This window comes from Vanacampus margaritifer, chromosome 2 (genome assembly GCF_051991255.1).
Source record: "Vanacampus margaritifer isolate UIUO_Vmar chromosome 2, RoL_Vmar_1.0, whole genome shotgun sequence".
In the NCBI taxonomy this organism is placed as follows: domain Eukaryota; kingdom Metazoa; phylum Chordata; class Actinopteri; order Syngnathiformes; family Syngnathidae; genus Vanacampus; species Vanacampus margaritifer.
This window is the reverse complement of record NC_135433.1, coordinates 21,908,149-21,923,432: the sequence shown is the minus strand read 5'-3', so window position 1 is coordinate 21,923,432 and position 15,284 is coordinate 21,908,149. Positions and strand designations below refer to the sequence as shown.

The 15,284-nt window shown below is 40.8% G+C and overlaps 2 protein-coding genes across 2 annotated transcripts; one reads left to right on the top strand and one right to left on the bottom strand.

The window, feature by feature from the left end:
- Window positions 1-8,142: 8,142 nt before the first annotated feature.
- LOC144043758 (dexamethasone-induced Ras-related protein 1-like) lies at window positions 8,143-10,146 on the top strand. The gene is made up of 2 exons (XM_077557719.1): window positions 8,143-8,472; window positions 9,388-10,146. Exons 1-2 carry the CDS (start codon window positions 8,202-8,204, stop codon window positions 9,909-9,911), a joined length of 795 nt encoding a protein of 264 aa, XP_077413845.1. The 5' UTR covers window positions 8,143-8,201; the 3' UTR covers window positions 9,912-10,146.
- A 732-nt stretch (window positions 10,147-10,878) lies between these two features.
- med9 (mediator complex subunit 9) lies at window positions 10,879-11,889 on the bottom strand. Its single transcript, XM_077557720.1, has 2 exons — window positions 11,741-11,889; window positions 10,879-11,560 (listed from the first exon to the last, which is right to left on the bottom strand). The coding sequence occupies exons 1-2, from the start codon at window positions 11,821-11,823 to the stop codon at window positions 11,341-11,343; spliced, it is 303 nt and encodes a 100-aa protein (XP_077413846.1). The 5' UTR covers window positions 11,824-11,889; the 3' UTR covers window positions 10,879-11,340.
- Window positions 11,890-15,284: the final 3,395 nt, after the last annotated feature.

Sequence of the window (15,284 nt, the reverse complement as noted above, 5' to 3'; positions counted from 1 at the left end):
CTGCTTTTATATTCTTAGGTTTATTCAGGTTTTTACAATTTCAGTCCATACATTTTGTTATTTCAATGACATCTTTCCAATGTTTTACCATCAATTTTCTTTCATATAACTTTATTGAACAATTGTAAGCGGGCATTTTCCAGCCAATCCTGTGGCGTGATGTCATCTTTAGGCGACCCCGATACAATCTAGCAGCCCGATCACATCTGGTACCGACACCGGCATCACAATATCTATTTGGGATTGCTCCACGGTGATTTGCTTGGGAAAGGTGGGACAATCTGTACAATACTTTGAGCTGATTGGACGATGCGGCATCTTGAGTACGTTTGTTTTGACTAATCACGGCAACGGATGAAAATGTCGTTTTCGGTCATACCTCAGGGAAAAAAATCACAAGTATCTTTACCGGATAAAAATGCATGAAGCGTCTCTCGCTGTTCAACAAGGAAACGGTGAGTAATTCTGCGAGAACAGAATAAATTGCAGCATCCATTCGTCCATGTTAGGTTTATTTGTTACTCCCGGCGTCAGTGCTTCCTGGTTTGGTCACAGCTTCATGTCCCACCCTAAACAACGCCTGATTGGTCCCACCTAAAAAAGGTCGGTGGTAAACGGTTCTGTGAGAGCAGTACAAGAACATCATGTTTGTGAACAAATACCGCGAGAATTAAGTTTGCTGGCAAGGTTAGAACCTCAGGCCCCGCTTCAAGAATCCAGATCGACATCAGCTTGCGTGTCACCAACAATAACAAAATAATATCAAAACATGGGTGTGGTGGGCCAAATAAAGCTGCAGTCCAGCCAGACTTGAGTGTATTGGAAAGGGCAGGGGCCCACGCTTCACTCAACAGCTTGGCCTTGCTTGACACGCAACTGGCCCCCTTCCCTGTCTCACGCCATTATCATCAGATAGCCTCTCATGCGCCCGCACAAACACATTCATCAGCTTGCAGATGCTATCTTACTGAATGAGTAACAGTGGAAGCGAGTAGTCGATTGTTGTCATAACTGTTGTTTACTGTTACAGCTGCCTGGAACTGACCAGCATGTCTATTACAGCACACTTGCCTTGATTACATTCAGGCATATTTGACTGCATGTAAACAAGTGACCACAACATCTTAAAGTCAGTTATTGGAGTCTTCAATCTGTACATCCAGTTGTAATGCCTCACCGACCAAAGCAAGTCTTCAATTTGATGAACAAAAATTACCCTTGAGAATGATACTAAACCATTACATCTCTTAAAATGAGACTTCAAATGCCACAGACAAATTAAAAAAGATTCAAACATTTTTTATTGTTATTATGCAAAACAGATGGGCTGAAACATCAACAAACACTGATTTGTGTGTGGTAGTATTAATTTTATCAGCCATGTCTAAATTTAGTCTCAGTTGTAGTCCACTTCAATCGTGCTTAGTTTTTATCATGTTTAGTCAACCCAATTCTATTTTTCATTTAGTCAAGTTTTAGTCGACTATAATTCGAGCATTTTAGTCTAATGAGACAATTTTACACCCATTACATTTTTTGCCAGTGGATAATACCGAACATATCTATCTGATCTAAAATTAGTTTACAAAACTTTTTCTCTCATCTTTTTGATGAAAAACAATTTGTTTCAGAAGCTCAAACACAGTAGTATCACTCTGGGGAGACCAGAACTCTGTCCATTCCACGATACTACTACCCAACATCCGCCAACACCTTGTGTCACTGCCATAATTCCTCACCACTGATATGAATAGCATCGATCCGGTAAGGTTTAGCCTTAAGAGTCGACGTTAGCTTTCGGCTAACATTGGGTGCGTCCGTTTCTTCTACGGACAGCTTCTACGGCTCAAATTGGTGTATGCTTGACGCAGCGCGTCGCCGGAGCTAGCGGCTGTTATCCGTAATATTCATGTTACGGCCGGAATGCAGCAGCTTTCATCGATTTCCGGAACAAAATATGGACAATTCATAACAGTTGGTACAACTTCAACTCTGTAGGCTACAAGTGGCTACTATCGCTAGCAAGTTAGTCAGCATCACTTTACCGTTACTGTTGGAACATTATAGCCGTTGTTATAAACAACCACCAACAACATTTTTTGTTAACCTACCACAATGTCTTTGTGGTGAACTGCAACGTCCCTTCAGGTTTGTCGTGTTTTTCACGGATATAACTTGTGTCCACATCTTTTCCCTCCGAATGAAATTAAGCAGGTAGTTTTATTCTCTATTCATCATATTTAAAATGTGTCCATATATCCCGTCTATTTTTCTCCCGGGCCCCGTGCAAAGTATGGCCATTTACGTTTCCTTTCACCGGCGTTAACCTACCTCCAGTCTGTTGTCTTCCTCTTCCCATGTGTTTGTGCACGCTCGCAGCTGCAGATTTAAAAGTGTGCTTATGTGTGTCTTTGATGGGGAATCGCAGAGGAGGTGGAGAAGACAGGATTTTGCAAAAGTGTGGGTGACTGGATAGTAAAATATTTACTTACTTTAGCCTGCTGCTATGCTATTAGCTCCCAGATGATAAAACTCTAGCAGTCGACGTGCAAAAAATGAGAAAAACTAAAATGGTGAAAAAAAGTTTAAAAGGAACCCCATCTATCATGACAAGTTTGCTCTAAATTATTTATTTGGTTGTTACTAACATACCTAGGAGATTCCATTTTGAAAAATCATTTCCAGTTTAATACATTTTGTAGAAACTTTATTTGGACGTACACCGCCATTGTTATTTACGTCGCAACGCATATGGTGCGTAGTGACGTAGAATGGCTGCTGGCTTTCTGCCGAAAAATGTGAAACGCCTATAAAGAAAGCAAGGTAAGCCTCCGTAGCGTTCTTAAAGGGACGATCAAAACTCTTGAATGCGTCTGGTGAATGACGAAAGCACGGCGTGGGGGAGGGTGACTCTCCCGATAGCATGTTATTTCTTTAGGAACGCTACGAGGCTTAACTTGCTTTCTTTATGGCCGTTTCACATTGCTCAGCAGACAGCCTGCCGCCATTCTACGTCACAGCACACACTGAATGTGTTGCGACGTAAATAACAATGACGGCGTACGTCCAAATAATGTTTCTACAAAATGTATAAAACTGGAAATTATTTTTTATGTTATATTACCACAATTGAGTACTACAGTACAGTGTCTCCGCCTTCAAACCCTCATAATGTTTTTAAAACCAAATCTTTGAATTCACTTTACAGAGTCTTTAATTGTTGAACTATGTGTAATGTTTGCAATATTTGTAATGTGGTCACATTTTGCACATGTATGGTTTGTATTTGATAGAAGTGCCCTTTCAAAAAAGTGCATACAGTATATACCGTAAATATATTGCATAAACTTAGTATGTTTTCTCCTCAATGCATTAGATTACATAATGAAGCAGCTTGCACCAACCTGTATGTGTTAATACACACATACTTACAAATGTTTAAATACGCAAGCAAACGCCCTCATGTTACCACATATACGCTTTGCATATGTTATAGGAAACTGTTAATTAGACTTGGCACCAGTTGCCGATGTGTCATATATTGCATACGTATTTGTCTACCATCACCTCTTCGGTTCTCACATTTCTCACCATCACCGTATGAAAATCAGTTTGTTTGTTTTTACATCTGCTGCTTTTTGGGCTGCATTTGTATTTTGTCCCTAAGTCATCATCCTTTATTTGTGTTTTTACAGACCGAAATAAAGTTCAATCCACACACAGGTCAATGCCTGTTTACAACTCACTGCATGGCATGAAACTGACTTCTAGAATTCTAAGCAAATCATAATAGTCAGACAGCTCCATCTATCCATTTCCACATTAGAGTCATGGATGAGCCCATCCCAACTGAGTTGGGTGAGAGGCAGGGTGACACCCAATTCAAACTGACTGCGAAACGGACGCGGTGCGTTTTCTGTACGGCATCCACACGGACTGCAATTCACACCGCTGTCCGTGTCTGGAAATCTGCACCCGCCCGACCACAAGATCACGGGGGTTCACGCTGGAGAGTTGAGTTCACGCGATAACAACCGTGTATATAGAGTCCTATTGGTAAACAATAGCCACACTTGCCTCACATTGATATGCTTTTGGACATTATTTCTGTGACTTCTACCATGGCTCTTCTACCATGGGTAAGTACGTTTTGTGTTTAAATAGTGTTATTTTGTCATGTTTAATTTATTCTGAGCTTTTTTTTTTCTATTAAATGTCCTACTCATGTCATGCTATGTAGTTAGCTAGCTTCCCTCCCCCCAAAAATGAGTTTGCAAATGGTTTTATTTTGAAATATACTGGATCTACCTTGATGCAGATGTTCGACTTCCTGTCCGGCTTGTGTCATTTCCCTAGCTTCATGAAAATCCGCATGTGGCGTCCGGAAAAAAAATAGAATGCTTGCGGAAACCTTCCGCAGAGCCCAATCCGTTCCGCACCGCATACGCACCGCACTGCAGCTGTGAATTGACAGGCAGACTCGAATACTTTCTATTCGTACGTTACGCAGTCAGTATGAATTGGACGTAAACCCTGGACTGGTCACCAGTCAATGGCAGAGACGGACAACCATTCATTCCCACATTCACACATATGTACAATTCAGAGCTAGCCTGGAATTCAGACTCATCATGTACAAGCACGTAAGTCTGGACACATCAAGCGCATTGCTGAGGTAGAGCAAACCTAACCAAACAGACAGTGAAAAGAAGCAATTAGCGAATAGTGGAAGTTATGTCTTTTGGGAACTTCCTACATATTTTGACCAAGTGTAGTTGCCGTAGTTTGCGAACAAATATAGCCTCACATCGTACATGTAATCGCATTCCTACTGATTAAATGTGCATCATGTAGCACTTCTCCCAGTCTTATCAGTGGCATTTTCGCCGTAAACAGAGAAAATAATGTGAGAAATTAGTGAACTGTATTCAATATAGGTAGCCTTAGCGAGTGGCAACTTAAGATGGTCGCTTCACTTTTCTTGCGACAGCCAAAAAATGTCATTGTTAGTCCATTCATATATGTCTGTAATCTTGAGACTTGTCTTATTGTGAAATGCTTCCAGTCCCAACAGCTGCATGGTTTTTTAATGTTTATGTGTTTTTGGTCATTTAAAACTGAGTTTAATGCTGAAGGAAACACGGTACCGTATCTCCCTCACGCCATTTTGAATAGACGTCCGCTGCCCAAGAGTGACGTTGCTCACGAAGAATATGTCACAGGAAATAAACACATTTGATTGCACAGTTTGTTTAGAACCGGGCCGAACATCGGTCAATGGCAGTCTTTACCAGACCTACTTCCTGTCTTTCAAGAAAGTGGGTCTGGCTTGACAGGCTAATTTAGAGCAGGACGACACGAACATAAATCCTAAATAGCCGCAAAACTTTTCAATCAGTCGATGGCCCATTTATTAAGGTGGGTCAGGCCGCGTGCGATGTAATATTTTAAAGAAGATGTCCTTTTCATTCACCTCCCAAAAAAACACAACATAAAATAAAATGTAATTTCTATTTTAGCATAAATGAAAATAAATTGTTACATAAAACAAAACAACACCCCTATCTAAAGCAATTTGAAACCACTATACCATGGTGCTGCCTTGCTTCAACAGCTGTTTTGAAACCTATTTACTGTGAATGACCCAGTAGTTTATAATAAATTAAAATGGAAACAACTGTAGTAAATTAACGGGAAGTCAACCCAAAAAGTTTCTTTACAATAATATGTTCTATGCCCACCCATTAGCCAAAATGCGGCATTCTGATTAATATTATGTTTGTAGATTCTGAGCCAAGCAGCAAAATGTACCAGTTTTTCTCCATCTCAGGGGGTGGCCATTTTGCCACTTGCTGTCGAATGAAAATGACATCACAGCACAGCTGCTCAGGGCTCAAATGACCAATCATGGCTCACCTGTGTTTGGTCAGGTGTTGTTTGCGACGTGAGGCGAAACACTTTCCTCAGCTGTGATGCGGCGGGTTAGCCAGCTAGCAAGCTAGCTAGCGCCTCTGTAGCTCCTCAGTGTGATTGTGCAGTCCCCTTAGCTGCAATTAATCTGAGTGATATTTGTTCCAAAATGGTCAAACTCACTATAGAGTAAATATTTATGTAAAATTTCCATTTAAATTCTCATGGGAATGCCAGTGTGACATTTTCCAATCATATGTATCTGTCTTCAAGGATACCTGAGAGTGGATTACTGAACTTCTATGTGAATGTCCTTGACTCACGACAGCAGGCGTTTTTACTCAAATCAACATTATTTCATCAGTGTGCTGTATGTGTTGATGGCTTCACATGTCAATCACTGCTTATAACTTCACTTGTGCTTATGAGAGATAATACTTATGTTCATGTCCTGCAGTGTTACAGCAGAACGCACCACACAGCATGTGTCTCCGGCGGAGAGAACACACTGGCTTCATTACTGGCCTAAGTGAGCACTAGTGGACCACCTCCGCCGCGGTTACACAAACCCGGCGCTCCGAGCCGAGAACAGCCGCCTTAAGTACACCTATCCAATTTCGTCCCTCGCCTAAAAAGGTCAGGGCCATTTGTACATTTCGCTTTAAATCAAGGTAAATACAGTGTGTTTGACACAGAAACAAGAGAATATTCTATCTAGCGAGGTCAATCATTAATACAACTATTTGTATATAAAAATGACATTTTCCATCATTTGTACACTATAAAAAAAAGCTTTCCTGGAACACATGGTAAAACTCCAACCATCGTGCCGGCGTACCTAATGTGGTGTCCCGCGGGCCGTTCCCTGGCCACGAAAATAGCAACACATACATCACAAGACTTCTTCCCTCGATCTTGCACTCTTTCTCTTGTGAGCACTTGACTCACATGCTGAGAAGAGAAGTTAAAGGTAATAAGTGGCCAAGTCGGCTAAGTGGATGAGAAGCGTTTGAGTCACAAAGCTGGCTGGCAACAACACGGGAAGGAAGTCGATGGCTGCTGCACTCGCTCTGTTTTGGGAGATGTTTGACGTGGCTTAATTGCATATTGAACATACACCTGCCACAGAGTGAATGTTAATTTTCCATACAACAATACTTAACGTTGTGAGTCCATATTTAAACGCCTTGGACTAAAAATAAATTGACCTATTAAAATTGTGAATGCGTTGGAACATAAAAAAGCAAATGCTTAGTACAGGATAATAGAGTTTACGTTTTTTAAGTTTTACTTTTCGGATGTAATGAGTATATGTTGTGTTGGAAGCTGTTAGTTACAATGACATGTCTGAAAGGAAAATTGAATTAATAAGACAAACAAACAAACTTTCTTTCTGGCCAAACTCGTTTAACTAACTCATATATCTGGAAAAAAATAAAGAAAAAGTAGAATAAATATTTCCATGGGGCCATGCAGCCTCCTAGATGGCATTTTAACTAAAGTAAGCCCGGCTGTCAACAATTCTGGGCTATCAAGTGGAATTGTCTCAGTTTTATTGTCTTTGCACACAATGGACGAGTGATGTTTGAATTGTGTAAGGGTCATAGTTGTTTATGGTGGCCACTTTATCACTATATACAGGTATAGGCCTATACCATGTGTCTACTCTGTCATTCATAGTCTTATCGTGTACATTTTTGCACCTTGTTTAGCGCAAAAGAAAAGTGGCATTGTATGTTTGGAGCTGTTAAATTGAACTCCAACATACAAAAGCAGTTCCCTTTAAAGCCTGTCCAAAAGACACAATTCTTGTATTTCTGAAGTTGGGTGCCCCCTTTTGGTCTAACCTTGACACTCCAGCTGTTTTTCCTCTTGGGGGCGTCTCAGAGAAATGAACTGACGGATGTTTGCAAGAGAAAAATGCAACGACCTATTTAAAAAAAATAATGAAAAACGACAATATACGCCTTTTCACTTTTCAGCTGTTTTGCGCGTGATTGCTTTCAACTAAATTTCAAACGAAACAGTCTTATTCAGGTTGTGCGTTGCAGTGGACTGATGTCACGCAATCACAAGGGGTGGGGTGGGGGGGGGGGGGGGGGGTTAGTCTGTCAATCTGTTCCAGCTGCCTCCGCCGGGGAGCGTGACGCGTGACGCACACGGGAGGCGCGGCCATCTGCCCAATAAAAGCGCCACCCCGGACCACTTGTAGCATCTATGAGACCCGCACCGTAAGTCTCACATCACCACACACACGCACACAAAGTGGATTTTCAAAACTTGCATCCACCATGATCAAGAAGATGACACCCTCCGAGAACGAGTTCAACATCCCGGCCAAGAACTGCCGCAGGATGGTCATCCTGGGCTCCAACAAAGTGGGCAAGACGGCCATCATCTCGCGCTTCTTAAACTCGCGAGTGGACGAGCAGTACACGCCGACCATCGAGGACTTCCACAGGAAGTTCTACAGCATCCGCGGGAACGTTTACCAGCTGGACATTTTGGACACGTCCGGGAACCATCCTTTCCCAGCCATGAGGAGACTCTCCATCCTCACAGGTGCGTTTGGAGCTCCTGCATGAAGCCAATTAACGTCAATGTTGTGGTTACTTGCAGAATTTACTCAGGAATGTATGGCATTAAAGGATATTATGCACCGCAAACTGATGCAATAGTGTGCATGCAATGCAGTAATGTCAAATTGAAATTTAGGCAATGCAGCTCACTCACTGCAATTTAGCAATAAAGTTGCAATATTATGAGAAAAATGTTAGAATTTTTGAACATCCCCAAATTACATTATCGGGAAAAAAATCTGAATATTAAAGTATTTGTTTTTTTGCGGGAGGCTTCTTAGCCTTATAAAAATTAATGTTGCAATATTATGAGGAAAAAATACGTCATTTCTAAAAGGGGGGAAATGGGAGGAAATATTTTTTTTTACAACAAAAAGTTATAGCCTAGTATTACATAATAAAACATTATAATAAGGGAAACCTAAGATATTTAAGTTAAAATATGAGGATTTCTTATTTTGGAAGAAAAACTGCTAATAGAAGAATATAATGAGGAAAGATGTGCGATTGTTTTTTTTTAAAGAAAGATGCAATTTAGTCACTAATGTAGGCACTTAAAGGCCATGAAATTCAGTTTATTCACATTATATCCAATGCAATTTCATTTACCAAGGCAATGTTGAGATCACTCAAGAATAGTGTACAGTATTAAAAAAGTGCATTGCGATTTGCTCATTAACATTAGTCAATGCAAGGCGTCAATGCAATGCATGTTAGTCATCATAAATACATCAAAAGTTAATGACTCCCACATATAACAGTCAATGCAATGTAGAAATGCACAAATCCATCCAACATTGTAAAAATTCATACTTATGCCGTTTATTCGTGGCTACCTACGTGTCATCCATTTGTTGGTTGGTCCTAACTGTACATTTGCTCCTTTTGTCTCCCGCAGGCGACGTGTTCATTTTGGTGTTCAGCCTGGACAACCGAGACTCCTTCCAGGAGGTGCAGCGCCTCAAGCGGCAGATCTACGAGACCAAGTCGTGTCTGAGGAACAAGACCAAGGAGAGCGCCGACGTGCCTCTGGTCATCTGCGGCAACAAGAGCGACCGCGACTTCCAGCGCGAAGTGCAGGAGGAGGAGATCGAGCAGCTGGTCCACGGCGACGACGATCACTGCTGCGCCTACTTTGAGATCTCGGCAAAGAAAAACATCAATGTGGACCGGATGTTCCAGACGCTCTTCGCCATGGCCAAGCTGCCGGACGAGATGAGCCCCGACCGCCACTGCAAGGTGTCGTTGCAGTCGTGCGAGCTGCTGCACCGCAAGTCGTTCCGCGTCAGGAAGTGCAAGGACGCGTATGGCATCGTGGCGCCGTTCGCGCGCCGGCCCAGCGTCCACAGTGACTTGATGTACATCAAGGAGAAGGCCGTGGGAGGAGGTCAAGCTAAGGAGAAAGGCTGCGTCATTTGCTGACCCCCTTGGAGGGGTGAGGGGGACACAAAGGACTTTTGGACTGGAGAGATGATGACATGCAACATGTGGACAAGCACCGGGACGTCGGTCCTCAATGCAGTTTCTGTGAAATCAGCCTCGACTGACTGTGTTTACATCCTCCACTTGACTTGAATATTTGTTACACTATGAACAAATCTGAATTTGTATTTATTGTGTTCGTCAATTTTTGCATAAAATAAAAACTTGCTACTTTCATAAACTGGCCTCACTTTTTTTTTTTAAGAGTACAGTGAACCCCATCTTGTGAAGTTCAGAATTCATTCAGATTTGTCTACAGTATTTACATGTATACTAGTGAACAAATCTTAGATGGCAAAATGCTTACCGCTAACTCTTTGTTTCCACTTAATGTTGACATTTACAGCAAACTATCACAAAAGTCTCCACATGGTGCCTGGCAATGGGGCCATCCATCAAGGGGTGGCCGTACAAATTTACTTGGCCAGTGGAACTAAAATTTTTACTGTAGGCATTTAATTCCTTCTACTGGCTGGATGACTACAATAATATATTTTATTTTTACGGTAAAATACCGGCAGCTGTGGTAGCTGAAATTATACCGTTAAATTACGGTAACACATGTTCTATGTTTATGGTAAAAACAAATCGTTACCTGTTTCTTGAGCACTTATGATGGCAAAATGTGCTTTAACAGTATTAATTGGACATGAAAAATAATGCAGTTATCAAATTACTTCTAGAAAAAATGTTGACTTTTTACTGCTGAAAATGCTAAATGAGTCAAGAATTTCTTTAAACACTTGTTTCAGGTCATTAGGATTAGCCTGCAAAAAAACTACTCCTCGATATTGTGGCTCCTCAAATGACGTCATCATGATTAGGCAATATGCCCCCCCCCCCCCAAAATAAAAAATGTTAGAGCCTTGTGTTGACAAAGATGAATATAAATAATAATATTCAAAGATAATTTGACCAAATCTGTAATTTCAGAGGTAGTAGTTACGCTCCTCACATTTGTCACTACCCAAGGATCATGTTCAGAACCCCTAAATGACATACAATTATAACCAGGATAGTAGGATAGTACACATGACAACAACAAAAAACAATTTGTAGAGCCCCTCCCCAAAGGCAACTAATTTGTCAAAAGAATAACAACATTTCAGTTATTGTTCTACATTATTTATGACAAAACTTTGCCTAACATCATCCTATCACACACACACACACAAATACTATATATACTGCCTCTCAAAATATGAAGTAACCCAATACTCATTAAAAGTCCATTCATTGTCCTTTATCTGAAACACTGGTCTCGTTGGCCACCGTAGCTGGCTTGTCATTGTAATATAAACAAAGCGTCCCTGTCATTTGGAAAGCCGAGTGTGCTCCTAGTTAGTGTGGCAATCATCCATCTCTGTATTCAAGAAGCTTTGGGTACGTCGAACATGCACAAGCTTTTGTATTTCTGCAGCAGCTGGTTCTTGGTGCGGACCTGCTCCCGCAGCGTCGCCAGCTGCTGCTGCTGCTCCCCGGGGCTGCTCTCGATGCCGGGCATGGCGGAGATCTGCTCCCGGGCCTCCTGGAGCTTGGTCTTCAGCTTGCTCAGCTCCTGGTGCACGTCAGGGCTGTCCTTGTCCATGCTTGAAAACACAACCAAACGGGACATTTTAGTTCTCATGTTTGTATCGCTTCTTGTAGCCTAGCCCAGTGTTAGCTGCAGTGGCTTTCATGTCAGGAAATAAAGCATTGTAATGGTTTTCAATTGGGAAAATTGCGCTCGTTTAAAGTTAAGACGCCGTTGTACTTTTGTTTCAGCTTACCACTTAATAATATCGTGAACCAAAGGCAGGAGAGAGCAGTCTTCGCTCTCTTTCTCTTGCTTCGGCTGTGACACAGCCATCATTGCTTGCCTCCTGCTTTTCGTCGCAGTGTTACTGCGTCATGCACAAATACGCTTCCTGATGACGTTACGCAAACGCCGCGGCCAAAGAACGAACTGTGTCGGTATATTGTTTTCATTTAGATGTTTTCAATGTTTCTTTGTTTTTGTTTAAGATTCGTGATACTTAATTTTTAACAAATGTTTTAAAAATGTTTTATTATTGTTATTTTCCTCATCTGTGTTGTTTTTAAATGTAATTTAGAATTTTCTTTTTCGTGTCACTCAAGTTTGAGATTTTATCATTTAAATTCGAAACAATGTACATAATAATTACTTTACATATACCTTTTGTAACCATGTGTGTATTATGTATATATTAATGTGCACTGTGTCATGCAAATGAAAACAATAGCTGCCTTGCAGATCGGAGGTTCAAAACTAGGTGCTGGTCAATCACAAAATTCCCCAAACACAATGGGAAAGTGAGCCAAGGTCCAATGAAACCAATGACGGATATTTTCGAGTGAAACATCACCCAAAAAATAAAATAAAAACTCCAACACTAATTCCTACAGTGACGCATTGTTGTGGCCTGATCCTTTTTATTTTGTTTTATTTTTTTGCGGGGGTAGATAGACACCACGTATACTGTATTTATTATTTGTATTATTGTTGTCGTTGTTGTTGAATGTATGTAGTAAGAACTATGCAAACCAATCAATGATACTTTATTTAGTCAACTATAGCTACAAATATTGTCTTCTTTGTCAGGTTACCTGACTCGGCCCCTCACAGGCAAATGATTTTAAATGGGTCGCTTGAGTAATAGCCTACTGGCCAGCCTGGTTTATGCTTCCTGCCCCTGCAGCAAATCCTCAAAATATTGTCCTTGTCAATTGTCATAACAAGAAGGCCTACCTGTAAATGAATTGTTGAGCTACATTAGTACTACCTAGCAACCTTGAGGACCTGCAGCAAAATTTACAACACTTTTTTTTTTTTCAGATTCAGTGGTTCAGTCAGGGCACTGCGACTATTATTGTAGAACATTCAAGGTCTATTTGGGTGGTCTTCCTGTCATTAGAATAAGCAAAGAACACCTCACAAATGAAATAGATGAATCTGTGGATTTGTCGTTTTCCGCATTTCAAATGGAGCTGGTATCATGTACACTCTGACAGGAGTGTAAAGCCAATGCAAATTATCTGACCCATCTTTTTCTCATCCTTCATTCATCGACCCATATTCCCACAATATCCTGTCTCTGTAATGTAAGTTGCCTTGCCACTTTCATTTATTAAACCTATAATATATAGTTTCATCTACTTGTAATATCGGCACAGTCGAATGCCACAAAAGTGGTAAAAAATTAGAAAATGAAACATTATAAATCAGGAAAACTCAAATAGTTGTTTTTGCTCTTGGACACTGGGCATGTTGAATGTGTGAAACCACGCTATGCTAAAAATTGGAGGTGGCTGGAGTATATCTCATCCAGTCATCGCAGACTTTCCATGCCGCAATCCATCAGCTAACTCGCCCTCCAAGGCCCCTCTCAGCATGCACACAAGCAATGGAATCATTTGCGGCATTACCTAGCTTGAGAATGTGAAAAATCAACTTTTTGGAGCTTTTATCCATGTTAAAATGCTAATTCCTCACCAAAGACATCACCGAAGTGGTGTTTTCCTTCATTAGCCCCTCTATAAGAAATTCTGGGTTGTTCTGCTCTCCAAGCACCAGCCCCTCCCAACCCGAGAATATACCTATGACGTCATTTGATACGAACCCCTTTCTCGGAGACATCCATGCTCGCAAGATAGTGATAAAAGTAGCTTTTATCAGTAAACACTCTGACCAAATGAATTCAAAGCAATCAATTGTCCTTCACATTTGCAATGACAATTGGCCGTCTTGAATTTCTAGATTCCGTGGCCGACACTTGCGTAAACTACAAGTGTAATTTCTGCGCTGCTGAACCTAACTGAATGAATGGTGTAGTGGTTAGTGCGCTCACCAGGCATGAAAACGGATCAGCGGTGAAAAAGGTGAGAAGCACTTGGACCCAAATTTTCCCATTAATATTCGTCGGGGGAATGCGGTGGACGAAGGGATGGCAAATTTAAATGTTCAAAATTTTATGGCGTCAAGAAAAACAGTTTGCGATAATGCAAACATCTTTGCTACATTTATTGGACTATACATGGACCTAAAGGCGCCGTCCTATGAAAATAGGAGCTGTAACGTTCCTAAATGTTGTATGATGGCGACAAATGCCTAGAAGTGGCTTTGTTTTGAAATTTGAAGCGATAACGTCCCAGAAGGGATTGTATTCAATCATTGACTGTGGTCTATGTTTGCTTAAGTATCGTGTATACATTATTCTAGATAATTGGCTCTATTTATTGAATACAGCTGTAGGCACAATAGGTGTGTTGTCTGGTATCTCATGGATTGGATTTTATCTACTGACCTTCAAAAACACACTGACCTATATATTGTCACGACTATTCTTCAAAGAAAAGAGCCTATCCCGCTCACTACTCTCACACCTGTCAGATAGCAGGGACACACCTGCACCAGTGATGGTAATTAAATGTAAAGGCATAACAGAATGCTGCTAAGCCAATTCCAAGTAACACATGGAGAACACATTAAATACAGAACATGCGCGTTAATGGTGACCTAGATTTGAGTTTGTAGGTCATAATTGTCATATCGTGGTCACCTCACATTTATAAGTCGAAAAGTAGGTCACGACCCAGCAGTAAGTACACTTGGTCTACTCAAATATGCAATATTATATCTTGAGGAAATTGGCACGTGCCGACAGTAAAGGCTGCGAAATATCCGGTTGGGCCGCCTTGCATTCATTAACTTCATGGTGACCATATGAAAAGGGCACTATGTAAACCATAAATCACTGATCATTGTGATTCTTTTCTCTGAGAGTTTTGGGCTATTTTCTTTGAAGAATTCACTCATATTTTCTCTTTTGAGAGTTTCTCTCTTCCAAGCTGAAACACACTAGTGCTAATTTCGTCAACGAAAATTGAGCAAAAATAATTTCGCCAACGCACATTTTCACTGAACTAAAACTAGACTAGACTAGACTAGACTAAAACCCTCATTAATAAACAATAACTGGCACTAAATCAGTATGCATTTTCGTTGACTAATGAAGACGAGATGAAAATGTACTCCACTTAATAAAAACTGGACTAAAATGTAAGGACATTTTAGTTCATCAACAAAAACGAGACGAAAATGAAATTTTGTAAAATCTTTTCTCTGCTAATCTGTCACGTGGCACACAGTGACACGCCCCCTTTCAAATCTGCAGCTAGCAGTGCAACATGCACAATCACATGGGACAGACAGGAGGTGGATTCATTGTGAAAGGTAAAAAAAATATCTATACAAATATATAGTTAGAACGTAACATTAATCCAATGGCTATAAAGTTGCAACAATAATGTTCA